The following is a 26,953-nucleotide window of genomic DNA, read 5'->3' as shown; positions in this document are numbered from 1 at the left end:
TTACAGGCATCCCAAGGCCACGGGGCAGTGAGGCCCCTGCCATGGCAGGAGGAGCCTCAGCTGCTGCAGGGCCCTCTCTTGCCCCTGCCCCTCCTCCCCGTGCTCTTCCTGGCACTCCAGTGAGTCAGGTGACAGATCCTGAGACCCTGGGGGCTAGGGCTGCACGAAGGAGGGGTGCGAGCCAGGCCTTGAAGGATAAGGGGGTTCTACCAGGTTGGAAGGAGGGAAGGCGAGAGCCAGGAGCCTTCCTCAGGCAGGCAGGGTCCCCCTGTGTTTCACACATGCCTGTCCCCTGGCCAGTGCTACTCTGGGTCCTTCCCGGTGAACCCTTGGACCTGCTGAGGCATCGCTTCACCATGCCTGGGGTCTGGGCTCTCCTGTCGGGCTGGGCCCATGCTCTCGGCCTCCCCCTCCCCCTCCAGTGCCTGCCCCTCACCTGCCTCCTGTCAGAGGCTTCTTCCTCCCCCCAACTTCCCTCCGGGCCAGAGTCACACCGTAAGCCCAGGGGCTGCCCTGGGGTCTGCCTTGCCACAGGACAGGGTGCCTGTCCCACAGGCCACTCCTCTTCCTGCCCCACCGCCCAGCAGCCTTGGCAGGATGGCCCCCACCCACCAGGTCCCTTTGGCTGCTGCTCGTGCATTCCCCCGACCTCTCTGGCCGTGACCTTTGCACCACGTCTCTCTGGGTCTTGGACCGCTTCTCGGAACATTGCCTGCCCCCTTGGCCCTCAGGTGCAGGCCTGGGGGGTCTCTCCCAGACCCTTGTCCCATTTCATTCTGTACTGTCACATGACCCTTGGGGGCATCTGTTAGTGAGGCTGCCCACCATGCCCTGCAACATCTCTGTCCTGCATACTAAAGTCCCGCCACCCACGGGAGTCCTTGACCGCTTCCTCCCGGCCTCCGCCTCTGGCAGGGTGGCCAGACCCCAGGACGCTCTGTCCGTGTCCCGCTGGCCCCTCCCTGCCTTTGGCAGGACTCGTTGGCCCTCAGCAATGCCTGTGCTCCCTTGACCTGGGCTCGGCTCCCACCCCACGTCCACTCCCCCACTGACTTGGCCAGCTCCACCTCACTCCACAGGCCCCTGTGGGCGTCTCACATGGTCTGTCCCAAACCGAGCTCATTGTCTCCCCTGGACACTGTCCCCCCAAGAAAAAATTTCCCTTCCTCGTGTGTCCTGGGCCTCAGTGAGCCTAGGAACTGGCTGGCCGGCTCCTGGCTCATGCTCAGCCCCACGCCCAGTGTCTCTACTCCCCATCCCCACTGCCAGGTCCCAGTCAGCCCCCGGCCATCCTCTGTTCTCCACCCCTTCTGCCCTCCAGCCAGCCCGGCACTGCGGCCAGTGAGTTTGTTGCAGCAAACTCAGATGCACTCCCGCTGCTGCCGGAACTGCCCTTGGCACAGGCCCAGTCACGCCAGCCACCTCTGCTCCTCAGCCCCCTGCTCCTTCCTGCCTCGGGGCCTCCTGCTCCTCTGCGTGGTCACCTTCCCACAGGTCGCCACCGAGCCAGTGCCTTCTGCTGTTTCTTAGACGTTTTCTCCGTGGAGGGCTTCCCCGCGCTACTCTGGGGAGGCCTCCACCCCAGCCGGCCGCTCTCCCGTCACCTCACCGTCTGCAGGCGTTGGGCACCACCGGGAACCGCCTGCTGTGTGTGCATCGGTTCGGTATCTAGCCCTGGCCCTGCAGCGTGACTGCCGGGCGCTCGTGCGGAGCAGCGTTCAGGGAGTGTCGGGGAGTGGTCCCAGGCTTGCCCTCCTCGCCAGCCACACCTCTGTCGGGATAGCCGGACAGTCCCCCGAGGCCCCTCCCCTCTGCCGTGGACCCTGCCTGTGCTGTCAGCCCACGTGTACGGGTCTGTGATCTGAGGCAGGCCCTTCCGGTGGGCCTCGTTTGCCCGCCCATGCACACTGCAAAGGGCAGGCGAGGGTTCTGGGAACTAAATTATACCGGGAGCTCCGTAACTGTCTTTGCTCGGACGCTCCTGTGAGAGCTCGCGCCCTGCCAGATGGAAAACACAGCGTGTTAGATGGTGGCAAAGGGGGAGAGCAGGAGTGGGGGGGTTTCAGGGGGAGCAGTTGAAACTTAAATAAGCTCCTTTTAAGGAGGTGAAAAGGGTGCATTCCACTTGGGCCTGGAGTTGGGGGGAGAGGGAGCTGTTTCTGAGGACCACCCAGGTGAAAGGAACCACAGACATGGGGAGGCTGAAGAGAAGGGGGCAGCCAGGCACCTGAGGCTGCTCAGCTGATAACAGGGCGGGGCCTGCAGGGCCCCCCAAATGGGTGAAAGACCAGAGGTAGCCAAGGGACCGCCATGTCTTTGTTTTGGAAAAGCTGCTACTGAGTAAATGTGGTTGATGGGGTCCTCAGACCGGGCCTGCAGTGCCAGCTGTCACTATGAGGGGCGCCAGCCCGGGAGTCCAGCAGCTGCCATGCTGCCCCCCCAACCCACATACCCCAGAACTCAGCCAGCTGGGAGACCAGGGCCATGGCTAGGAGGGTCAGGGGCTCTGGGAGGAGGGCCTGGCGCCCCAGGGCCTGGGCTTCCACAGAGTGGCCTGTGGTCAAGGTGCCCTGTGTGGGGGACCCATGCCTTTCACGGAGCCTGGAAGCCGAGCTGGGGCTGGGCCCGCCTGTGTGACCTGGGACGGGTGCCGGAGCGGGAGGTGGTGCTGGGCACGGTGGGTGGGGGGTGTAGGGGCCGGCACCTCAAATGAAGGCTCTGGGGACCGAGTCCCTCGGGTGGCAGGGCCCAGCACTCGCCAGCGGCCGCGCCTGCCCGCTGGCCGGCTCCCTGTGGATCCAGGCCGTGGTTTCTCTCCAGGTAAAGATGGTCTTTGATTCTCCACTGCGGTGCCCTGGGGCCGCCAGTGTTGATAAAAATAGCTCCTGGGTGGGGAGGACGGCCCACGCCCCAGAGCTGGGCGTGCAGCTGCCCACTGGCCTCCGTGGCGCTGACCTGCATGTCTTCTCGGAGCACACACGTGCTGCATGGTCTGTGTGCGTGTGCATACCCACGGTGGGGCCCAGCCCTGCTCCCCTCCCTTGCCCCTCTGTGGTGGTTCTTCAGCCTCCTGTCTATTTTTAGCTCCCATCCCTAGGGCCAGCTGACATGGAAGGTGGCAGTGTTGCTGTTTGGAGTATTTCTTGATGAATATTTTATGCTGGGAAGGGCCTTTGTGCCGCAGCTCAGGGCTGCCAGCCCTTTCCAGGCTAATTATTAGAAGAGATGAACATGGAATGTGAGCCAGGCTGCAGGTCTGGATCCCTCTGAAGACAAGCCCCCGACCTCTGACCAGGGCTGGAAAGTGGCCGATGCAAGGGGCGTGTGGAAACCATCGTGGTGTCTCCCTGGGACGTGGCGCCCCCAGTGGGGAGTTTTATTTCATTCAGCCCAAGTGAGGGAGCCTTCTGTCTCCAGAAAAAACGTGAGAACCATGTTGTGTCTGTGTTGAAGCCAAAGCAGGTGCCACCCTGGGTGCTGCACCTGACGCCTTTTCCTGCCCTCAGATGGGGCTGCTGCAGCCCCCGAAGGTCCCCGGCACGTGCGAGGGGTGGGGGGCAGTTTCCTGGCCTGGTGCGAGGAGGAAGTGTGCATATAGCGGGCGGGCACGAGCGCTGTCCCAGCTGTGACACCAGTGGAGCCCCAAGCCCTTCTCGAGCACGTGGGGGAGTCAGGTTTTAAAAAGCAGCAGTTCCCGTGGGTCATTTGTCCCCAGTGATTCATGGCCTGACTGCTCAGCCACGTCACGTGGGCAGAGTCTTTAAGAAGCAGGTTGGCTTTGCTCCCAGAAACCCCAAACCACAGGGTGAGCCTGGCCAGTGCTCAGACCCTCCCCTGGTGGCCAGGGGCCTAGACCCACAGGGTCAGTTGTCGGCACCAATATGCGAGCAAGCGTTTTCTGGGTTAAAGCCGGAGGCAGTGACGACGTTGGGGGTCAGCAGTCCTCTCGCTGTCCTCTCAGCAGGGTTGCTCATGGTCAGTGAGGTCCCCGTGGGAATGCAATCACCTGTGTGCTTCTGCACTCCGTGGGCGCAGGGGCCCTCCACGGCGCATCCCGTCCAGGCCCGGGGAGGCTTCGGGAGAGGGTCATCGCCGAGGTTGCTCAGAGTCATTCCCCGCCTCCTGGGAGGGGCCAGCGGGGTGGGGGGCAAGTGGGTGCTGCAGGGAGACAGTCTGCTCACAGTGAGTGGCTTCTCCTGTGTTGTAGCACCCGCATCCTGCGGACTGGTGACGAGGACACGGAGAGGGGAAGTGACTTGCCCAAAGCCAAGTAGCCACCTCTGGTACAAGGAACCCACTGCAGGACCCAGGGGCCCCTCTGCACCCCAAGCCTCAGTTTCCCCACTGGCACAGCCACAGGCTGGCAGTTGCTCTCTGTGGTCTGTCTTTACATGTCTCAATGGTGACAGCCTTTCTACAGTGGTCAGCTCCCGTCCCCCAGGGCCTAAGCTGACCCAGGCACGTGGCGTGGATGGGCCTGGAGTCCTCCCGAGGGCCCCATTCCTTAGGTGAAACATCAGCAGCCAGGGCAGCCAGCACATCCCCTGACCACACAGCCGGGCCAGCTCTGCACCCCCACCAGCCGCGCCCAGGTTACAGGACAGCGGGTCTCCACATGGGGCTCGTCCTGGACACTCAGTGTGTGGAGGGATTTCTAATTGCTCCCACGCTTAAGAAATTTCAGGCACCCTCAAGTGCGGCGGGATTGATGTGTCTGTCCCTGGAAAGGCTGTGGAGCCCAATTCAAGAGTGAAGCTGCGCCCCCGCCCCCCAGGCCAGGGCACAGGGGAGAGTCAGCAGCCAGAAGGGGCATGATGCTTCTTGACCAGCGTTCTCTCTCCCTGGGTCTTGGATGCTAAGCAGAAAATCTGCCTCGTGATGGGAACATGCCAGAATCCTGAACTGCTGCTGTCACCTGAATGGCTGGTACCTGGGCACTTTCAGGGGCCCGTGAGTCACCGTTCCCCGGAACCAGGGTGTGGCCACCACGGGGAGCATGGAAGTGGACAAGACAGCATCTCCACCGGCCCCGCCCCACCTCGGCTCTTCCAGGAGCCCAGACTGTTCCTCTGACCACCTGATCAGCTTGTCTAGGATGCAGACGTCCTTTGAAGACCCGCGTGTCCCTGACGGCTCCACGCCAGCCATTCTGCCAGGACAGCTGGGGCTTTGGAAATCACCCAGTCAGCGTCGCCGAAGAGATGGCCTGGGGCGCCAGTGACCAGCGCTGGACAGAGCGGGGCAGGTCCTGCACGTGGAGCGTCGGCCTCCTGCTGCTTGGGCGACGTGTCTTCGAATCCACGCCACTCCCGTGAAAACCCGGGCCGGCTCTCAGGGGCGCTGTTAGGCCTGACCCCGTGTGGTGCCGGCAGGCGGTAGCAGGCCTGCTGTGTGCTGAGGCGGAATGCGGGGCTGCCGGACATGGCGGAGCCAGCTGCTGCTTCGCTGTGGCCGTCTCTGGGGGGTGGGCAAGGGCGATGCCGGAACGGGGGTCCGTTGAGGCAAACCGCTGGTTTTGAATCGTTAGCACGGACTCCACACCAGTGCGGAGTTGAGGCTTTCCCACCTTGACCGTCACCTGTTTGATCGTCTGTTCACGGAGCAGATGCTTCCCGGCCTGCACACCCCACCGCTGCGCAGGCCTCGCTGCGGCTACAGATGGGCAGAGACTCGCCTGGCCAGGCCCCGCCCCTGGGAAGGGCTCAGCACTGGTGGGTGGATGTTTGGGGGCTGAGCTGGTGCTGCTGGATGAAGGGAGGCCCCCCACCCCTATGAGGGTGTCTCTGCCCTCACAGCAGTCCCATGATTGGGACATGGGCTCCGCCTGCCCTGGCGACCCCCCCCCCCCCCCCCCCCCCGCAGGCACATCAAGGGCTCATGGCGCAGGCCTGCGGCCACTGGGAGCCCACAGGATGGTGAGGTCCTTGGTTGCCCCCACAGAGCGGCTTCCCAGGTCCTGGCCCAGCCCCGCTGAGCTCGGTGCCCCCGTGACGGGAACACGTCTTAATTGCTGTGCGACTGTTCCAAGATCCTGCTGGTCTCCATTCGGAAGACGAGAGAGGGTGTGCTGTGTGGCTGCCTGATTAGGAAGGTTGGCGTCCCTCCGGCTCACAGGAAGTTGTTACATCACCCCTGGAAAACCGCTTCGCACTGCACATTCATTAATTACCGAAAGGACAAGCCATTGATGTCACTGAGGGTGGAACTTAGTCACTCTCCCTCCGCACCAGGTTCCAAATGTGTGTTCTCAAAGCGCAGAAAATGGAGAATGGAAACATTTGGTTTGCACCGAGAGGCTCTGCGGGCCACGGGCCTCCCTCCCGGTGCAATGGAGCCCAGAAGACAGCAGTCAGTAGGAAGAGTGAGAGGAAGAAGGGGGAAGAGGCTGACCGGAGGCCCCAGCAGCCAGCAAGGGTCCCTGAGTGGAGGGCCCTCCCCTCCCCCTCCTGTCCCTGCCGTGGGTATGAAGCTTCACAGGCCTTGCCACCTGAAGCTGACCCTCAAGCCGCCTGCCTCCCAGGGCTGTGCTGTGGGCCGGAGACGGGCCCCACACGGACTCGCGCCCGCGCACACCCACGGCGACCGCGTGTGCAGCTGCAGAAAGCACCTTGCCCCGTCACCTGCTTGAGCCTCGTCTCACAGGTGGGAGCAGCAGGCCCTGGGAAGGTGGGCAGTGTCCCTGTGGATGCACAGCCGGGTCCCCGTGACCCAGAGCCTGGGTCCCTCACCACACCTCCCCTGCCCCTCCCAGCAGGCAGGCAGCTCCTCGTGCCTGTGCCGTGGGGAATGGGGTCGCCACTCCCAGAGCTGCCTGTGTGCCCTTGGCTGTGGCCTCTTCTCTCCCTGGCCTGTGCGTGGGGAGCGCCCGCGGCCGTGAGCCTGCTAGGACTGTCAGGAGGTGACTGCCACTGGTCCCCAGCTCATCTCCCTGTGGTTGGCTCCAGGCCCTTGAAAGAAGTGACTTCCCATGGCAGAGCTTCCTGCTCCCCGCCGCCTCCAACCCTCCGTTTAAAACAACAGCAACAGCCAACAACTTATGTATTTATTTACTTTGCCGGAAGGAGGGAGTCGGGCCTTGAGGAGCTGGCAGCTGGGCCGTGGGTGGAGGCGGCGTGCGGGGAGCCATCTGTCTCGTCCGCTCCACACCCAGCAGGGAAGTGGTGGCCCCTCTTAGTCACTTGGCTGGCAGCACTGTTTACAGCCACCCGGCAGGGACTCCGCTGCCGCTGAGAGTGGAGTGGCCGCCTGCCTGGCAGGGGTTAGCGGGAGCCTCACTGTCCTTGACTGTCTTCATGAGCTGGCCTGGCCAGACACCATCCAGGGCAGCCGGGTGAGGAAGGCCATCAGCACCCTGAGGGGCAGTCCTTGCAGGGTGGGTGCCCGATGCCCTGATGCCGACCGGACCGTGCTCTGAGGCCTGGCTGGGCTCCCTGCAACATCCAGCGTGCACTGCCGTGCCCAGAGACAAGAAGGGAGGCTCGCCCTTGGCTGGCTCCTTCCTCCCAGGCCTCGCAGTCCAGCTGGCCCACATCCATCACTAGACAGTGTTAGTTGTTTTGGGTTTTTTTTTCCACCCAAGGTCATGCTTATTGATTTTAGAGAGAGGGGGCGAAACAAGGAGAGGGAGAGAGACGTCAGTCCTTGACCCCACATGCTCCTGAGCTGGGCGTGGGCCCTGACCAGGAACCAACCCCTCACCCTTTCTGTTGGTGGAGCCCTGCTGGCCAGGGCCGGACGGCGTTCGTTGTGAGCAAGGGCAGATCCTAGCTGGCAAACGGCTGCAGAATGTCAGGCATCGGAGACGCATCGGGCAGCCATGAGGCCCGTGCTGGGTGCTGGCGTCTCCCCGCACCTTGCACACATGGGAATTGACCGTGTGTGCCGATGGCAACAGACAGAAATCGCCTGCCTTTGGGACGGCCGCACGTCTGGGACACGGGGCGGCCTGTTGGTGCTGAGGGGGCCGTGGTGGGGTGATCTGGTGGAGAGCCCGCCTTCAGGCCTGACTGGGGGACGAGCTTGGGAAAGCTCTGCCAGGCTGAATTGTCACAGCTGCACTTCAGGAGCAGGTGGGACAAGGGGAGGCCAGTGACGTGCCCGCCCTGCACCTGCTCCACCCCCACAGGCCCTGGGGCCCCTCACTCACCCCCAGCCCCAGACCCGTGCTCCCCTGGTTTCCAGACTCTGCTGCCCCTGCATGGGTGCTTCCCCTCGTCTCACCCTCACCCTAAAGGCGACGTCCATTGTGCCTATGGTGGGGGAGGGGCCGGGTTTCCTCCCAGTCCAGTCCGTTTTCCTTTCTTACTGACTATGGACACTTCAGATATGCGCAGAAGCAGCGAGAAGGACGACTCCTGTGCAGCTACCACCCCGGGGCCAGCCTCTTCTGCCTCTGCCAGCTCTCAGGTCACAGGTTGTCTCCATGTGTCTCAGTGTCTCTCAGAGATAAGGGCTCTCAGTCTTCGGCTTGTTCCTAATGGTGGACTGGGCTCTGGCCTCCCTGCAGGGCCGGTGTCCCTGGCACTAGGCCCTTGCCTATCAGTGCGGCATCCTCCTGAGCTGGGTGGCTACCAGGAGTTAGAAGGTACCCAAAGGTCACCCCAGTGGCACATTGTCTGCCAGCCAATGGGGGCACCACCTATTGAAGCCTCCGTTTGGGGACGGCCTGGGTGCTCTGCCTGGTCCTCCGATCCACATAGCCTGGGAAGGAAGGACGGACTCTTGTCACTTTGCAGATGAGGACACAGGCACAGGGTGGAAGGAGCTGCCCAAGGGTCAGCCCGGAGCCGTTCTGGACACGCAGCCCTCTGTCCTTTCCCAAGAAGGCCATTCCTGGGGTGGCTTGGCCTCTTTTGTGGGCCCTGGCTCTGTGGTTCGCTGTTGACAGAGGACCCTGGGAGCCACCTGTGGGTCAGGGCCTTCTCAGGAGCCCTCCCCACACCTGGCCCTCTCACCCCCTCACGCTGCTGCACTGCACCTTCCGGCCACACTGTCGTCACCGTCCTGCGTGCATGTGCCTGCCTGGTTTGGGTGTGCCGTCAGCCAGGTGGTCAGCTGCAGAGGCGGTAGGAGCCTGCTCGTGCGGGGGGGGGGGGGGGGGGTGCTGTGTGCTGCTGGCAGGGCAGGGAGGGAGCTGAGGCGGGGCCGAGGGGGCAGACAGTGCTTGGTTTCATTGAGCGAACGCTTCTCCCACCCCGCAGCCCCTCGCGTGCCAGGGTTTGGGAGTGGGCGCCGCTGCCCTGAGCCCTCTCTCTGATGCGCTGTAAACGGTGGGGAGACGCACTCACCCCCACCGTGGCCTCGGGTTAGAGCAGCTTCACTGAGACAGAGTTGTGCACTGTAGAGCTCTGCCGATGACAGTGAGCAGTTGGGGGGTTGTGGCTGCCTTCACCACAATCGGCTCTAGAACGTTCCATCACTGTAAGGGCAGCCGCTGCACTCTGAGCCATCTCCCCGCCCCCTGCCCCAGCAGCTCTCCGGGACCGTCCACGGGCAGGCGCGCGCACGAGCCGGGCCTTTGTGCCCGGCTTCTCTCTCGGTTGGGTGTTAACAGCTGGCGTCACAGCTCCTTCTCCTCTGGGCCAGGGCCAGCCCTGCTGCTCTGCTGAGGGGCAGCCTCTGGCTGCTGCAGATGGACAGGAGCCCCACATTTCCTCAGCAACACCAAAGCAAGTTCCACAGGGGGAGGGGAGAAGGCCCCTGCTATTCTTGCCTAGTGGCCTTAACCTTGCATCCTTGGCCATGTCGGCTGCTGCCTCTTTGAGGCAGGGATGCATGGAGAGGGACCAGAGCCCTGCTCTTCACAGTGGCCCGTGGGCCGGCAGCGCCACGTCGCCTGGGTGCTTGTCAGGACTGAGCCTGAGCCCCCAACCCCCTGGACCAGAGTCTGCATTTGTGGGGTCCCCGGGTTGGAGAAGCCCTGCTGGAGCCCACCCCACCCCACCCGCAGATGCACAGCAGCCCCCACCATGTCCAGCAGGATGCAGCCCTGTCCCCATGGGACACCTTCAGCAGCAGGGGACGGGCTCCGAGTCCGTCAGCTCCCAGGAAGCTCAGAGCTCTTGCCCTGTAGAACTGCTGGAGGTGAACCCAGAGCAGGGGAAGACCGTCACCAACGAAGGGCCTTGGGAAAGGCCCCATTACTCTCCTGACAAGAACCAGAGCCCCTGCAAGAAGCCCACTCCTCGCCCTCTCAACATTGGAGAGTTCCGTCGGCTCACACCTGCTGACCTTAGAGGACAGCTTCTGGGGGCGGCTGAAAGGGAATCTTGTTCCCGCCCGACACTACGTCCTCGGCCAATCGCTCTCTTTTGCCAGGACACCACCTGCCCGTGCGACACAGGAGCCTGAAAATAGCTGCCAGGGCTGGTGTCACCGTGGGTGAAGGGTTGGCTGCCCATTCCTTTGGTGTCCGGACTCGCCCAAGTGTCACAAGGAGACGTCGTCCTGGAGGGATTTGCGTGGCTCCTTAAACCTTGACCCCCAGGCAGGCAGGCAAGAGAGGTCGGTGGTGGGACAAGTAGGGCCTGAGGAGTGGCCGTCTGATGCTGCTGCAGTGACCTCTGTCCAGGGCTCACACCACTCGGCAGCCAGGCCACTCGAGTGAGAGGGGGCACCTATTCATGTACCGTCTGGGTCAGCAGGCATGAACCAAAGCCGGCTGTGCCAAGTTGGCTCTGCCCTCGGTATGGGACCCTGCTTGCTCAGGAGGAGGCTGCAGAGAAGCGATGATGAAGACTGCTGCCACTTCCTGGGCATCCATGCCACCCAGGGACCCCCACCCACGAAGCAGTCACTGCTGCTCCCGGTACAATGAAATGTCTGTCTCAAAGTCATGTGGCCCGCACAGTGTTTGTCCCCGTGGTCCTTCGGGCAGAGACCGTGAGCCCCTGGCATTCTCGGGGTGGAGCAGACGAGGGGGCCCCGGCAGGTCCCTCTTTTCCTTCCTCTCGCTCGGTTCTGCTGTAGGCCTTTCCTCCCACATTCCATACCCGTTGTGTCTCCAGCTCAAGTTCATCACCAAAGAGGCGTGAAGCGTGGGATTCCACTGCTGGGAAAGGTGATCTGGGGGTGCCCACAGGGCTCAGCCATCCCCTGTTGCCTATGTCCCTGCAACCCTGGTATCTCCTCCGCAGAGTTCTGTCATGGGAAGTTCCCCTACCCCTCAAGGGGTCTGGGCTGTCAGGCCTGGCCTGGCATCTGGGAAGCCCCAGGCAGCCCCAGGCAGCCAGTGGAGCTGGGGCGGGGCCCACGGTCCCGAGTCCTGCGCGTCTCTAACCTGCCTGCTTCTGTGTGTGACCCACAGCCCGAGACCGAGGACGAGAAGCGGCGCTTTGAAGAAGGCAAAGGGCGGTACTTGCAGATGAAGGCGAAACGACAGGGCCCTGCGGAGCCTCAGCCCTAGACGCCCTCCTGCCACTGGGCCCTAGCGGCCCGGAGCGCCTGGAGCGGCCCCACGCCTCACCACTTAGACGCTACCCCGTTGGCCAGAAACCCGATCCACGCTGAGAGCTGGTGTCGTGTGTGGTATTTGTCTCAGTGTTAGCCCGCCCTCCCGAAAACCTCACACCAAAGCTTTATTTATGTCATTCCCCTGCCCGTGCTGCACAGCACTGTCCCTGACCCCCGGAAGCGGTCCTGGAGCCCGGGGCACGGTCCGTGAACACTCCAGCGTCACTAATAAAGCTGCTGTTTGGCTGGACCTCGGCCTGTGTGGTCTTTCCTGGGCGTTCTCATGGGCTCGCCCCTTCCTGACCCCGTCCCTCTGGCTGCCAGCGCCGGTGTGTGCCCCAGAACCTCGGGCACAGCAGTGCCCACTGGTGTTTGCCTGATGACTTGCTGACTGGAGGGAGCACACCTTCCCCCTGGGGCCCTGCTTCCGTGTCCAGGCCCTGAGGCCCCACCCAGTGCCCCACTTGCCCTCTGCCTGGCTAATGCAGGATGGCAGCTCCGAGCCCATGCGGCCTCCCCCAGGTGATAGCTGGAGGCAGGCTGCCTGTGAGGAGCAGGGAAGTGATGCACAGAAGACGTGGGCCCAGCCCCATGGGGCCTCTTCCGACTAGAAGCGTCCCCCACACCGCGGCTCTCCTCTCAAGAGCAAGAAGCAAGGACTCTGGGCAGTAGCCCCCCAGCTGGCACCAGGGCCAGGGCCTGATGGGAAATCCCCTAGCCACTCCAGCAGAGGGGCTTGTTGGCTGGCTCATGGGGTGGGGGTCTGAGGGGCAGTGTGTCAGTAAGGCTTGTATGGTGTGCATTTGTGTGCGTGCGAGCCCCGTGTTCATCCGGCCCAGCACCTGCGAGGCCACTGCAGGGGCCAGCCTCCCCCACAGCTGAGAGAGACCCCTCCATCAGGCACACCTAGGGAAGGTGCCTGGGAGAATGCTCCCCACTCAGGCTTGTCCCTAAACTAAAGCCTGGTGATGGAGACTGGCCACCAACAGCTGCCTCACACGGGCTCCCTCGGGCCGGAGAGGGAGCTCAGCTCCAGATGTACTGAGACACCCGCCAAGAGCTCCGGAATCTGCCTGGGGCCCCAGTGGTGGCTGAGGGGGTTATTTCCTCCCTGGGAGCAGGAGGAGGGAACAGCTTGCCAAGGAGGCCGCAGCAGCCCCACTGTGCCCCCTCAGTCCCCTGGAGGCCTTCCCAGCCTCCGGAAGACTGGCAGTGCCCTGGGCTGGGAGCAGAGAGGTCTCCCCAGGCAGCCTGGGCCAGCCACACCAAGGCCTGTGGAACCACAACCTGGCACATGGGCCCCAGGGTGCCTGAGTGCCAGGACTTCCCAAGGCAGGCCGGCCCCAGGGCACTGATGTCCTCCCTAAGAAGGTGGGCCCTGCTCCAGACTCCCTAGTTCAGCCTTGGCTGGACCACTCCTCTGTGTGGCTTTGGGCAAGTTAGGCACCTAAAACCCACCTCTCAGGGCAGCTGGGAGGAGCCCAGGCTAGCAAAGCACTTACTCCTCAGAGCCCTGGACAGGGGCACTCTTGGACAGCCGTGGGGCTGGTGGACGGGCTCTTGAAGCCACAGGCCTGGGCAGCAGCGTGGCCTGAGGCTCTGGGTGGCTGCATCTTCTGTTTGCCTTAGAAATGCCACGCAAGCTTACCAGCCTCCCACTGCTAGTGGCCTATTTATAACCAGGGCCACCAGGACAGGGAGCTGGCCTGTCCTCCCAGGTGCCACACACACACACACACACACACACACACACACACGGGGTGCACAGCTCCCTCTTCACTGGCCACGCTTCACTGTGCAGCCTCTCTGCACAAATGCCTTCACTTCTGTCTCAGAGGACTGACACTAAGCTCCCCCACCCGGGGCCCCCAGAAGCTGCTCCTCACTCTCCAGCTGCTCGAGGGGTGTGCAGATGGTGTGGGTGGGGCAGGGGCCGGCTGGGGAGCAGTGCATTCGGTGGGGGCCTGTCCTGGGCAGGAGCTGCCTTCCTCCAGACACGGGTGCCCATTTCCCAGCTGTGTGGGCAGGGCGGTGCAGAGCCGGGCAGTCCAAGGTGACTCTGGAGGCCTTGTGTTCAGGCTGTGGGTGACCACAGGCTTCCTGGAAGAGGCAGGTGGTGTCCTCTACCTGGGTAAGAGGCCAAGATGCCAGTGGCCACTCTAGTGATTCAGTGGGTTTCCAGAGGCCCTATCAAGGGGTCTAATGGGTGTTCCCCCAGATGCCCCCCAGCTTTTGGATGCCAGCCTGTGTCCCCCCTCAAGAACTGTACGGTTGTGGTCCCAGCTTGAGAATATTTCTGAGCAGAACCAGGAGCCCTTGGTCCATTCGCCTGACTCCCACAGTGGACCCCCAATGCCAGAGGATATGTCTGAACCCTTAGCTGGCCCTGCCTTGCCTCTCCCTGCCGGGTCCCTGGCAGGTTCCTAGAAGGACTCCTCAGATCCTACACGTTGCTTGTTCTCAGGCCCCCCACCTGCTCTTCTCCACCTCTGCCCCACTGTTCTCCTTAGCTGTGGCTTCCTCTAGGAAGGCCTCCCTAGCATCCCACCCCTGGTCCGAGGTTCCCACTGTCCATTCCTGCTGCAGGCCCTCTTGGCTCCGGGCCTGGGTCATCCCCAGGAGGGGTTGGAGCTGGCGTCGGGAGTGTGGACCGACCCAAGACGGCAGCGAGGGGCCACGGCGTGATCCGGGTGATTTTGGGGGCGCTGGCCTCCCTAGGGCGGCTTTAGCCCCGTGGCGGGGGTGGGAGGGGCGGCGGACCCACAGACACTCCGACCGACCGCCACGCGGGCCGCGCCTCGGGGGGTGGGGGCGAGGCGGTCCGAGGGGCGGTGCGGTGGCGCCCGCGAAGGCAGGCGCCCTGCTCCGCCCCCCGCCTCCGGCCACGGAGCTCAGCCAGCCGGGCGGCGCGAGCAGAGCGCGGTGGTGACGGCGGCGCGCGCGGGGCGGGAGGAAAAGAGGGAGGGGCTGCGGGGCCGAACCGAGCCGAACGGGCGCGCCGGCCACCGGCGGCCGCTGCCAAGATGCTCCGGTCCTCGGGCCGTTCCGCTGCCAGTCGTTCGCTCCGTCCCTGGCGACCCGGGCTCGGCCCGGGAGCACGGGAGCCACAGCCGGAGCCCGAGGCGAGAGCAGCGAGCAGAAGCCCGGGGCGTCCGAACGCGCGGTGAGAGCAGCGCCCTGGCCCGGGGGCGGGCGGGCGGGGGCGAGCACTTCTGGGCGGGGAGGGACTGTCCACGGTCTGCCAGTCGGGGCGTCGGTCCGAGGGGCCTCGGGCACCGCTTAGGGCTGCCACCCTCTCCCCCCAACTTGGGGACCTTTGGAGTAACTTCCCCGGGGCTGGTCCCTTCCTCTCTCCCCCAGCCTCCGGGCTTAGCAGCGCCGCCCCGGGGTCTTGCTTGCACGGGGCGGGGATGGCCATTCTGGGGACGCCCACCCCTGCCCAGCGTAGCCCGCGGGGGCCTCTGGGAACCGCAGTCCCGCCCGCGTCCGGCTCCCCCGGCCGTCACTTAGACGCGCCCCGGGGCTGGGCAGGGCTGGGGGACCCGCTGGGGCTGGACGGGCAGGCGGAGTCCGGCGGGGGAATCTGAGAACAGAGGAGCGGGGACCGCGGGGGCGGGGGGCGTGCCGGAGACACTGAGGCTCCGCGCTGCGAGCCCCGCCCTGGACAGCGGCCAGGCCTTGCCCTCAGGGACACATCCTCGGTCCTGGGCGGCGCGGTGTAAGCGCAGTCTGGGGGGTGGCCGACGAAGCCCAGGGAATCCTTTCAAGTTCTGGGTCTTCTTTGTTGCGCAATCGAGCCCTGGGGCCGCGCGGCCCCATTGGCCGGAGGCCGTGACGTCACACCAGGGCCCAGCCCGCAGACCCCGCGGAGGGAGTCTTCTGGGCTTGTGCGTCCCAGGCCCGTCAACCTGCATCCTGCTCTTTGACGTTGGGGGTGGGGGATCCCCGTCCAGAAAGGCTGTGGGGATGCATTGAGTGTGATGCAGGAGAAACTTCCCAGCTGGGAGTAGAGACGCCCTGGGGGGGAGCATCTCACCGGAGGGAGCCCAGCCTGGGATCTGGTCCCAGGCACCCGCTGTCGGTGAAGAAAGAACAGCAGGTGTGATCTGTGGGTCACCATCCTGCAGGAAGGGGGCGCCCTTCTCCCACATACCCAGCCCCCTCTCAGAACTCTGAGTTTGGAGACCTTGGTATATATACACTCCCCACGCTCACTCGAGTGACGTTCGTCTTCCACCCCAGAACCACCACGCTCAGGAGCCCGGGCCCCAAACCGGCCTCACACTTCCCTCCGTGTTCTGCGCTGGGCTCCACGCCTCAGTGTTCCTCTCTGTGGGGACAGTCGGGCCCACCCTGCATGGGCAGGAGGCTCAGAAAGACCATCTTAGCTCCAAGAGCGAAAAATGCTTTGTTCCCGAGCATTTGGGGGTTGAGAGCCCAGGGGGTGGCTTGGTTGGTTGGTTTGAGAGGCCAGGATTTTTATGTCAGGCAAACTGAGTTTGGATCCTCGCTCAGGCATATGATAGTTGGGCAAATGGTTTTGACCTTCTCTGCCCCTGCTTGACCATCTTTAAAGTGGGGGTGGGGACATTGTCCGACACACGATCTCTGGGGATGCTCACTGGGGCAGTGTGTCTGCTCACCGGAGGACACTCCCTCCCTCCCCCTGCCTGCAGGGTGTGATCCCAGGCCTGCAGACCTAACGCCTTGTCCTGCAGGGAGGCGCCAGGCGCTAAGCGAAGGTGCTAAGCGAGGGGATCACCCAGCACGTGAGGGGTTGTGCCAGTGGCAGCCTGTGGCTTCCCCCTGCCCCACACCGGGGTCATGGGTCAGACACCCTGCTGGGGCATCTCAGGGAAGGCCTTCCCCTCTGCCGGCTGAGGTGGCCCAGTGCAGGTGGAAAAAGATGCTGGCCCCCCAGGTGCATGCTGAATCCAGTGTCCTATTGGATAACTCCAGGATCACTGGTGTCTGCAGCCTTTGGCCCACCCATACTGTGCCCACCCTGGACCCTCAGCAGGCTGCATGGCACTCTACGGGGCTGGGGCAGCCCCGTGGCCTCCTCACCCCCAAAGCTGAGCTGTCCCGGGTGCTTGCTGGCCAGGGAGACTGTGTGTCTGCTGGCAGGTCCGAGGTTCACCCACAAGTCCAAGCGGCACCTTGGCCTTTAAGAGGCAGCACAGCTCCATGGGCTGGGAGGACTTTATTGCAGATACCCACACGACTAGCCTAAGGTGCGCACTTACTGTGTGCCAGCCCCATTCTAAGCACTTCCCCGGCCGAACTTACTGACGAGCCACAGTAGGTGCGCACTATCATGTCCAGCTTGCAGATAAGAAAGACAAGGCCCAGCTGAGTCAGGTCACTGGTGGGGGGGCAGGGCTGGAGTCCAGCAGCTCTCATCCCACATGGTGTGACCTCTGTATGTGGAGGTCAGGGATGCTTGCTGGACACCAGAATGGATGGTTGGAGGGTCCAACAGGGCCACCCCACCTCCCACACTGGATCTGGGGTGGGGAAAGGAAGGCCATTCTGCAGGCAGAAGCCTCATGTTTGAGAAGGAAGTCCTTGGCCCCAGAAGTCCCCCGAGCTCCTGAAGAGGCCCTTAAGGAGGGCTGGTGTGTTCCAGAATGGACTCCTCCCCTGAGCTAGGCATCTGGGTGGGCCCCCAGCAGAGACACTGAGATGAGTGAGACACACCCCTCAGAGGCCCCTCAGTGTCCAGGGGCTCAGGCCACAGGCAGACCAAAGAACCTCAGGCAAGACAAGCTTAGGGGCCTGGCTGTGCTGGGAGGTGCTGAGTCCTCTGCCCTGAGCGACAGGGTCCTGCAGTGGCCTGTCCCCCCGCAGCTGGAAACAGTCCCTGAGGGATCACGTGGCCACCGCTCATGTTGGGGCAGAAGTGCAGCCAGTGAGATTCAACAGGCTCCTGGGTGAGAAGGGCCAAGTGCAGGCAGAGCACACAGTGGGCCTTCACTCAGCTTCTCCCCACACTGACTGCACCAGGCTGGCCAGAGGGGCCTGTCATGGGGGCCCCACCTCAGAGGGAGTGTCCCCCAGTCCCCACAGGAGGCAGCTGAGGGCAGCCAGGCTAGAAATGGGAGGGGGGGTGGACTCACTGTCCAGCCCTCCAGCAGGATGGAGGGCATCCCCCCAACATGTGCCTCGTGCCCAGCACCCTTTGTCCCCGCTCATGCACGCTGGCTGTCGGCAGTCTTCCGTGGGTCGAGGTCTGGTCCCTGGGCTGCGCCTGGGAGGAGCGCCCACGACACCCAAGGCACCTGCAGCATAATGCTGAGCGCCACCCAGAGCACCCACTGTGTGCAGGAGCTGCCCACCCCACCTCCCCAGAGGGAGCATCCTCGTCTGGAGATAGCGCAAGATGCGAGTGCAGGGACCCTGCTCCAACCACGCGGCTAGAATGCTTAGTTTGACCCCAGCATGGACAGTGTGGGGCCCTCCGGGGTGTGGATGGCTGGCTGGGGCTGCCCTTTCTGGGGTGGGCATGAAAGTGGTCACCGTCAGCCCTACCTCACAGGGGAGGGTCAGGGGACTCGTCCTCCCAGGCACACCCACATTTTGCCCAATGAAGTGGGACAAGCTAGGGTGAGGGCCCCTGGGATGCCCTGGGGGAGCCTTTCAAGGGCTGGCCTGGGGGATAGGGGCATGTGCTGGTGACAGGGCTTGTGCAGGGCAGGGCCAGGGCCAGCGACACAAGAAGGCCTGTCTGGGCCCAGCCTGGCTGCTTCCCTGAAGGCACAGGTTGCATGTCTGGACCAGGTGTGGGTGGAAGCGAGGGAACGCACTTATTAGGCACCTCCATGTACGTTCTCTGAGGTGCGAGGGACCTGGGCAGGAGGTCACAGAGAGTGGAGCCGCCCTGCCCCAGGCAGGGCCACACAGGTGACAGTATCCTGGGGGACCCCTGAAGCTGTAACTGGAGGGCATCGCTGAGCTCTCTTTGGCTTCTTGCCCGCTGCAGGTGCTTGTGGCCCCAGGCGTCCCTGGGCCACCGGGTGTGAGTGCTGCTGCTCCAAGCCGCAGCCTGGCTCCAAGGAGATGCCCCAGCCGCCTGCTGGCTCCCAGCTGCACCATGAGTGATGAGCGGCGGCCGCCTGGCAGCGCCGTGGGCTGGCTGGCGTGCGGGGGCCTCTCCCTGCTGGCCAACGCCTGGGGCATCCTCAGCGTGGGCGCCAAGCAGAAGAAGTGGAAGCCTCTCGAGTTCCTGCTGTGCACGCTCGCGGCCACCCACATGCTCAACGTGGCGGTGCCCATCGCCACCTACGCTGTGGTGCAGCTGCGGCGGCAGCGCGCCGACTACGAGTGGAGCGAGGGCCTCTGCAAGGTCTTCGTCTCCGCCTTCTACACCCTCACCCTGGCCACCTGCTTCTCCGTCACCTCCCTGTCCTACCACCGCATGTGGATGGTTCGCTGGCCCGTCAACTACCGGTGAGCTCCCGGCACCTGATCACTGCCGTCCTCGGAGAGGGGCCTGTGGGCATGTCCACGGACACAAAGACCACCTGCTGTGACTGCACAGTGCCCTCGGGGGGACGATGCCGTGGGGGGTGCCACATCTGTGCTGAGCTGGGGGCGCGTTGGGATGCCTGGGCATGCAACGTCCATTACAGAAATGCTTGATGAGAAGGACAGGTGACAATGTGCATGAGTGTCCCCTGGGCAAGGGACAGAGCCCGCCATGCTGGTTGTGGCATGCCGGTGATGTACTGGGGGCCAGGGCAGCTGCAGATCCTCAGCAGGGCCCTAGGGGCCTGCAGGGACCCTGTGAGTGACACTGGGTCCCTCTGTCCTACCCCCACCCCATGCCAGGCTGAGCAATGCCAAGAAACAGGCGGTGCACACGGTCATGGGCATCTGGATGGTGTCCTTCATCCTGTCGGCCCTGCCTGCCGTCGGCTGGCACGACACGAGCGAGCGCTTCTATGCCCACGGCTGCCGCTTCATCGTGGCTGAGATCGGCCTGGGCTTCGGCGTGTGCTTCCTGCTGCTGGTGGGAGGCAGCGTGGCCATGGGTGTGGTCTGCACAGCCATCGCCCTCTTCCAGACGCTGGCTGGGCTGGGGGGGCGCCGGGCAGACCGCCGTGCCTTCACTGTGCCCACCATCGTGGTGGAGGACGCGCAGGGCAAGCGCCGCTCCTCCATCGATGGCTCGGAGCCCGCCAAGACCTCGCTGCAGATCACGGGCCTGGTGGCCGCCATTGTCTTCATCTACGACTGCCTCATGGGCTTCCCCGTGCTGGTGGGTGAGCCTGTCAGGCGCTGTGGGTCCGGGACAGCCCTGGGGCGGGCACACAGCAGGCACTGGGTGCTTGCATCCTCACACTCAATCTTTTTTTTTTTTTTTTAAATTTATTTTTAGAGAGGGGGGAAGGGAGGGAGAAAGAGAGGGAGAGAAACAGCAGTGTGTGGTTGCCTGTCGCGCGCCCCCTACTGGGGACCTGGCCTACAAACCAGGCATGTGCCCTGACTGGGAATCGAACCCGCAACCCTTTGATTTGCAGCCCGCACTCAATCCACTGAGTCACACCAGCCAGTCACACCCAATCTTTTAAGGGGGGCATTATCCACATCCCCATTTTACAGGCTCAGAAACCAAGGTTCAGAGAGGTAAATGACCGACCCAGAGTCAGGGCAGCCATAGTGGGACTGGAACTCACCTCAGGCGACTTCACAGCCCAGGGTCTTTCTGCCACATTGCAAGAGGACTTTCTCCCCTGAGCGAGGCCCATGCGATGCAGAGGGGATGGAGGTGCCCACAGGCCTCCTGGCGGGTACAGGTCCTGGGAGGCACAGGGTGGGGCCTTGGTGTGGCAGAATTGGCTTTGGTCCTGAGTTGGGAGGCAGGGCAGGCTCTGACCATCTGCTGGGGAGTCAGGCTTGATCCCAGCGCCTGAGGAAGGTCAAGGTGAGGGCTGGTCTGAGGAAGGCCTTGCCAACAGGGTCCCAGGTCCAGTGAGGCTACCTGGGGTGCTGCCAGTGAGGCTGGACCCAATAGCCAAGCCATTCCGCCCATGGGTCTCTAGCCCAGCCCCTTGGAGGGTCTGGAGCAGGACTGGGAGGGGCGCAGACACAAGGACCAGCCAGAGAAAGGCTTCACCCTTTCTCTGGGTAGGGCTGTGGCCCTGGAGACATTGTAGGACAGGGACCCCCACCTCCCGGGACGCAGACTGGTATGGGTCCCTGGCCTGCAGGAACTGGGCGGCACACAGGAAATTCGCTGGCACTGCTGCCTGAGCTCCGCCTCCTGTCTCCCCCCACCATCCCTGGTGCCAAAAATGTTGGGGACCGCTGCTGCAGGACACAAGCTCAAGAAGCTGACAGTGGGACGGCAGCCTCGCAGTCAGGCATGAGCCACCTGCGGCTCCATGTCGGGGGACCCAGGAACCCCCAGTATGGATAGGGTCCTCTGTGTGCATTGGGGCCTGGCATCCCCCTGCTCGTGCTGAGGGAGGGGAGAATTGCATATGAAATTGCACCCCCCAGCTTCTCCTCAGGGCAGGAATGGGGGGCTTTCATGGAGCCCACTCCACGCTGCAGGTCTGGAATCTCGGCCTTGCCCTGTGGGGAGTTCTTGGCTCATGTCTCAGGGGAAGAAACTTAGAGTCCCAGACTCGGCACCTTCCTGAGGGGCACGCAGAGTCACTCTGGGGAGGGGGAGGGGAGAGGAAGGAGGCACCCTGGGCAGTGACCCCGAGGCCACTTGGCTAGACCCTCTGATCCTCAGAAACTGCTCTGTTCTTCTCCTCTGGGGTCCTAGGCCTGGACCCACAGAGTAGGGGCAGGGCGGAGGAGGGCACTGTGAGGAGTGAGGAGGGCCAGATGGTCCCTGAAGTGGGAGGCCTGAGCCCTGGGCCTCCCAGCCTGTTTCCTCTTCCCTGAAAGGGGGCGGATCCATGCCCCACCTCTGTCCTTGGGCAGTCCTGAGAGTGACAGGAGGGGCGGCAGGCCTGTGCTGCAGGGACCCTGCGTGCTTGGGGCTGTGACTCTTTCCATGGGCAGCCAGCTGCTCTCCGTGGGCAGGGGCTGTCATACCACACTCTGGCCCTTCTGTACCCCAGAGCCTGGGTCTCAGTCGGCCGCCGCCAGCCCCTCTGCTGGCGGGTGGGCAGCCAGACCTGCTGCCCAGACGGCAGGACTGAGTTCGGGAGGGGGAGCCATGCGATGGGGTCCTGCCAGGTGCCAGGCAGAGTGCTGTGCCCACAGGTGGTGAGCTTCAGCAGCCTGCGGGCAGACGCCTCAGCGCCCTGGATGGTGCTGTGCGTGCTGTGGTGCTCAGTGACCCAGGCCCTCCTGCTGCCCGTGTTCCTCTGGGCCTGCGACCGCTACCGGGCCGACCTCAAGGCCGTCTGGGAGAAGTGCGTGGCCCTCATGGCCAACGATGAGGATTCAGACGATGGTGAGGATGCCCTGAGACAGGCCCCTGGGGACAGGGGTCTCTGGGGGAGGTCGCTGTAGTCACTGGGATAACAGCTGTACAGTGTCCACCCCATGGCACTGAGGCGATGCCCATTGCCAACTGCCAAACACCCCGTGTATCACCCCCATATGTGCTGGAACCCTAAGGGGCTGCAGTGTCCCATGGAGCGCCCTCCTGTCCTGCTCGCGGCCCCAGGCAGCAGCTGTGGACACCGGACGGCATGTGTTCAGAGCTTCCGACCTTAGGGGTCCCGGTGGCTCCTGCAGACCTGGGTCCTGTCTCCCCCAGCAATGACGATGTCACCCTAAGCTGAGACCTTGCTGCGTGCCAGGCACTGCCCGCCCCTCGTGTGCATTTAGTCTCCTCAAGCCTCACGAGGTAACTTCAGGCTGCACCCCGTTGACAGGGGGATCGGCTCAGTGGGTGACCTCCCCAGTCCCACAGCTAAAAGGGGTCAGAGTCAGGATTTGAACCCAGGACACTGCCCTTCCTTGTTTCCACTAACCAGCCCTCTGCCCTGTGCATGTCTGTGGGAGTGCTTGGAGTCCCTCTGGGGTGCCCCCACGTTTCCGCAGCCCTAAGATTCTGCCCCACCCTGCAGATGCCAGCCTGGAGGGTGGTGGCGTGCCCCCAGGCCTGATGCTGGAGCGCTCCCTTGACTACAGCTACGGAGGTGACTTTGTGGCCCTGGACAGGATGGCCAACTATGAGCTGTCCCTGGAGGGGGGCTTGCCCCAGATCTACCCGCTGGGGCCCTTGCAGGAAGACAAGATGCAGTACCTGCAGGTAGGGACAGGGCAGGGCTTGGAACTCGGGGGTGAGGGGCATCCTGACCAGGCGGGTGCCCTCTGAGCCTGTCTCATGCCTGTCACCGCCCCATGTGCGGAGCCTGTGCTGGTGGGACAGCCCATTCCCTGTCCCCGTGTTCCCTTGTGCATTCCCTGGGAGGGTGGTACATCTGGTGTCTGTGTTATTTTCTTGGGGCTCAGCACCCCACTCAAGGGGTCTACTCCCCAACCACAGATGACAACACTGAGTCTCGGAGAAATTGACACTCGCCCTTTATAGAACCAGGGTGCTCAGCCCCAGGCGTCCCAGCCCCGTGTGGGGAGGCGTGGGTCCCTATTTTCCAGGAGAGCAGCCTTGGTTAACTCCGCCCGTCCTGACAGGTCCCGCCCACACGACGCTTCTCGCAAGAAGACGCGGACCTGTGGGCCGCGGTCCCGCTGCCCGCAGTCCTGCCGCGCTGGGGCTCCGGCGAGGACCTGGCCGCCCTGGTGCTGCCTGCTGGACCTGACCGCCACCGCGACAGCCTGCTGCCCTTTGCGGGGGAAGCGCCCCCTTTCCGTCCGCGCCGCCGCTCAGCCGAGAGCCTGCTGCCGCTGCGCCCCGCGGCTCGCGGCTCGCCCACCAGCAGGACGCGCTGCCGCCCAGGGCCTGGCGCCCGCTCCGCCTCGGCCTCGCTGCTGTCAGACGCCTTCGCGCTGACCGCCTTCGAGCGCGAGCCGCAGGCCCTGCGTCGCGCGCCCGCCCCGCCCGCGCTCTTCCCGGCGCGCGTCCCCGACGCCCCCGACCCAGCCCAACCCCGCGAGGACGCGGCGCCCCCTGGCGGTGCCGGAATGCAGCGGAGCCCCCGGCCGCGCTCGGCTGCACCAGCGCACGCGCGGCCCCTGCGGACCGCCCTGAGCGCGTCTTGGGGCGAGCCTGCCGACCTGCGTGTGGCCGGCGGCGACGGCGGCGGCGGCAGCACCAGCAGCTTCCTGAGCTCACCGTCCGAGTCTTCGGGCTACGTGACACTGCACTCGGACTCGCTGGGTTCCGCGAGCTAGGGCCGCCCGCGGGCCAAAGCACCAAAGATGCCGCTTGCCCAGCGGGGCTCGGGGCTGAGCCGCACTGAGCCCTCCAAGGACGCCCGGACGTGTGCCAGCCCTCCCGGGGCGGCGAGGCGAGACAAGTTCGCCCGAGAAGCAGGCATTGCCTGGAGGGGCGACGGCTGCCCTGGACAACTGCAGTGGGCACTTCGTCTCTGGGTGCTGCAGAGTGAGGCTGAACTTGGGTAAAGGCGGGCTCCGCACCTGCGCAGCCCGGAACAGCGGGGCTGGGGGCGGGGGATTCCCGGGACAGCGCCACCACCAGATGGAACAAAGCCAGGCTCTGCGGGAGGGGAAGCCACTGGACTGCGCCTGGCTTTGCACTCAGCACCAGAACTGTCTCACTTCAGGGGTGGGGTACAGAGGGTCTCTAAGCACAGGGGTCTTTAGAGCCCAAACAAGTTCTCAGAGGAGGCCTCCCTGCAGACCCGTTCTGCCTTTGTTTCCCCATCTGTGACAAGCAGGTGGCCGTGTTAACTCTCAGGACTGAAGACGTCTGCTAGTCCAAGTGCCCTGGCCGCCAAGTGGACACTCTACCCACCTTGACCACTGTTACTGCCCTCACTCTCATTACTTCTCATTGCCTGTCCCAACCACGTTGGCCACCTCTGGGACCCCAACCGTGAGGGTCGTGGGTACGTGGTGGGAACGACTGAAGCAAAGGAAGAGTGGGCTTCCTTATTCTGGTGCCCATCCGCAGCTTCAGCCTGACCCTACAGGTCTGGCTGGAAGAGATCCTGGCCTACAACCTCCCAGGCTCTGGGTTGAAGGTCTGGTTTCTGGCCAGCATTCTCCCCCACCCTGTGGGCGGGGCTCCTCTTTACTGTCCCCCTTAGCAGACCCCCAGCAGCTCGGGGCTTTGCCATGGGCCCTGCAGAGGAGACTGCTGGGCCTTCTGTGGGGGAAGCCCCTAGACACAGGCTAAGGAGAGGCCCAGGAGCAGCTGAGTTGAAGGGACAGGGCAAGTGTGGAGGCTGTCCTGTCCAGGCCCCTGCCTCCATGCAGTGGCCCTGAAATGGGAAGCTCTGGAGCAGGCCCAGGGGCCTGTTCACTGCTCCCTCCCGCTCTGCCTGTGTTCTGCCAGGGTCCAGGCCCTTCTCCTTGCCCCTCGGACTGGGTCCCAGCTGCCAGAGAGGCCCCTAGGAGGGGAGAGGATGCACTGCCTGGCTCCATCTCTGCTGTGGAGGCTCTTGCAGTGCCAGGCTGCGGGGAAACCTGGGGGATGAGCTGGCCTATGGTGAACGAGGCACAGAACAGCAGTCCAGCCTGGCCAGTGCTCCTGTGCCTTCAAGGACCGATATGCCATGAGGTCACCAGCTAGCCATGGTCCCCCCTCAGGCTGGGCCATCTGTCCCCTTGGGGTTTCCCTCTATTTCATACCCAAGGGCAATACATGCAGGGGGACATGGTACCCTGAAGTCCCTCTAGTTGCGGTTTTTACGAAATAAAGAGCAGGGAGGACCCCAAGCAGAGGACCCTGGGGCTTGGGGCCCCCTCACACTTTGTGCAGCTTCCAGGCCTGTTTGCTGCGTCGATGAGCAGTTTGACCCTGGGCGCAGTGGGGAGGGAGTTCTGTCTTCATACCACCACCCAGCCCAAAGCCAGGGGTCCGTTTGTAGTTTTTATGACAACTAAGCAGTTCTTCTCTGTACAGATTCCAATAAAAACTTACTATAATTTGCACCTAGCACTTCAAGGCTGGTTTCATGGTAACGCCTTTCTAGAATCTGATAGCACCTGTGGCCAGCTGCCCCCAATAACTGCCCTCTTCCTCTGGGTCCTGAATTCCTCTACTAGTGCCCTATTCCTTTGGGTTGGACTTGCCCTTCTCTTCTGGCACCTGCTTTGGTCCCACGCAGAGAGTTTGATAGGCCTGGAGCGGGGGGGGGGGGGGGGGGGGCGGCGGGGCACCAAGGTCCTAGTAGCAGGAGGAGAAGCCCTGCTGCGGTAATGGCTTCAGACACCGCTGGCCCCTGTGAGGTCAATTCAGGAGGGTGACAAGGGCAAGGCAGTTGGAGCCAGGAGCCGCCCTGTGACCAGCCCGCTGGCAGGGTTGGAATTCGGAGGCCGCCACCCTGAGTCTGCTGTGCGAGATCGCCACCTGGTGCCCAGAAAACATATTAGAGCGGCACCCCTCACCTTCCCAAACACACACCTAGGGTTGGGAAACACTCAGGCGTCAGGGAAAGGGCCACCACCTGGATCGCGCCCCTGCCTGTGCTGGAGAGAGCCCGCTGCATCAGGTGGGGGAGCCAGGCCACTCTCTTCCTGCGGTCTGACCAATAGTATGGGTTTAGCACGCGAGCAAGACAGGGGCAGCTCAAAATGAGAATTTTTAAAAAAATTATTGATTTTAAAGAGAGAAAAACATCACTTGTAGTTCCACTTATGCATTCTTTGGTTGATTCTTGTACGAGCCCTGACCGGGATCCAACCTGTAACGTTGGCCTATTGGGACGACACTGTAACTCTGAGCAAAATGGGAAGAAATGTTTCATATAAAGTTAGTATTTGTAGTTCAAAAAGATGCACTGAACTAGGCATCATGGAACAAAATAGAACCGTCCCAATTTCTTTATACCCATTTGACAGAGTTCACAGATCTGCAGTCTTTATTCTGAATTTCAAGCTGGTGGGAGGCAGTGCCAAAACCCCTTCCCGGGCACAACGAGAGAATTCCGCCCGTCCCCTACACCCAGTCTCCCCCTTGAGTGCTGGGCGGGACCCCCGAAACGGGTGCCCAGCGCTCCGAGGGCTGTTGAGAGTCTTGGGCTCCAGGCGGCCCGAGACACTCGGAGGCAGAGCCGGCTGGGGTCTTTGGCGAGTGGGAAGGGGTGAACTCTCCCACAAGAGGAGCTCGGCTTCAGTCCAGCAGCCCTTAGGCTGGCATGACGGTGCTCGGGGTCCCCCCAAGAGCCGCAGGGCTGGGCGTCGGGTGCACTGGGAGGTGCTCGAATGTCCTGGGCGAGCTCCGAGAGGGCTGCGGCGCAGGGGCAACTCTGGGCGCTGCTTCTTAGAGCAGCGGGCCTCCGAGCACCGGCTTAGGCGAGGATGGCGCGTCTGCGTGCGGAGGGGGTGGGATCCGTGGAAGCCGAGAGGGTCCAGGGTGGGGGTGAGCTGGGGGCCCCTCGCCCTCGGGGCGGGCCGAGCGTGCTTTGTGCCGGTGGGAACCGGGCGTCCCTGGCCGGTTGAA

At 63.6% G+C, this 26,953-nt stretch overlaps 2 protein-coding genes across 3 annotated transcripts in view; both read left to right on the top strand.

The window, feature by feature from the left end:
• Positions 1-11,701, top strand: part of ACOT7 (acyl-CoA thioesterase 7) — a 69,646-nt gene extending 57,945 nt beyond the window's left edge. For both annotated transcript variants that reach the window (XM_024554692.4, XM_024554693.4), the window contains exon 9: positions 11,306-11,701. In XM_024554692.4, coding sequence (XP_024410460.3) covers positions 11,306-11,404 — 99 coding nt within the window. In that variant the 3' untranslated portion in view covers positions 11,405-11,701. The remainder of the gene's footprint in view (positions 1-11,305) is intronic.
• Positions 11,702-14,406: 2,705 nt separating this feature from the next.
• On the top strand, positions 14,407-25,436 carry GPR153 (G protein-coupled receptor 153). The gene is made up of 6 exons (XM_053921771.1): positions 14,407-14,614; positions 18,434-18,900; positions 19,282-19,711; positions 21,676-21,868; positions 22,491-22,675; positions 23,059-25,436. The coding sequence occupies exons 2-6, from the start codon at positions 18,545-18,547 to the stop codon at positions 23,716-23,718; spliced, it is 1,824 nt and encodes a 607-aa protein (XP_053777746.1). The 5' UTR covers positions 14,407-14,614; positions 18,434-18,544; the 3' UTR covers positions 23,719-25,436.
• Positions 25,437-26,953: the final 1,517 nt, after the last annotated feature.

The sequence above is a fragment of the Desmodus rotundus genome, chromosome 3, assembly GCF_022682495.2.
Source record: "Desmodus rotundus isolate HL8 chromosome 3, HLdesRot8A.1, whole genome shotgun sequence".
In the NCBI taxonomy this organism is placed as follows: Eukaryota; Metazoa; Chordata; class Mammalia; order Chiroptera; family Phyllostomidae; genus Desmodus; species Desmodus rotundus.
The sequence above is the reverse complement of the archived record's forward strand: the minus strand, read 5'-3'. Positions and strand labels throughout refer to the sequence as shown.

What these genes read in the sequence shown, in the direction of transcription:
- GPR153 (XM_053921771.1), top strand. Translation starts at nt 18,545, where the DNA reads ATGAGTGATGAGCGGCGGCCGCCTGGCAGCGCCGTGGGCTGGCTGGCG. An exon ending in CGCTGGCCCGTCAACTACCG is followed by an intron (nt 18,901 to 19,281) that starts GTGAGCTCCCGG and finishes ACCCCATGCCAG; the next exon opens with GCTGAGCAATGCCAAGAAAC. An exon ending in TCATGGGCTTCCCCGTGCTG is followed by an intron (nt 19,712 to 21,675) that starts GTGGGTGAGCCT and finishes CTGTGCCCACAG; the next exon opens with GTGGTGAGCTTCAGCAGCCT.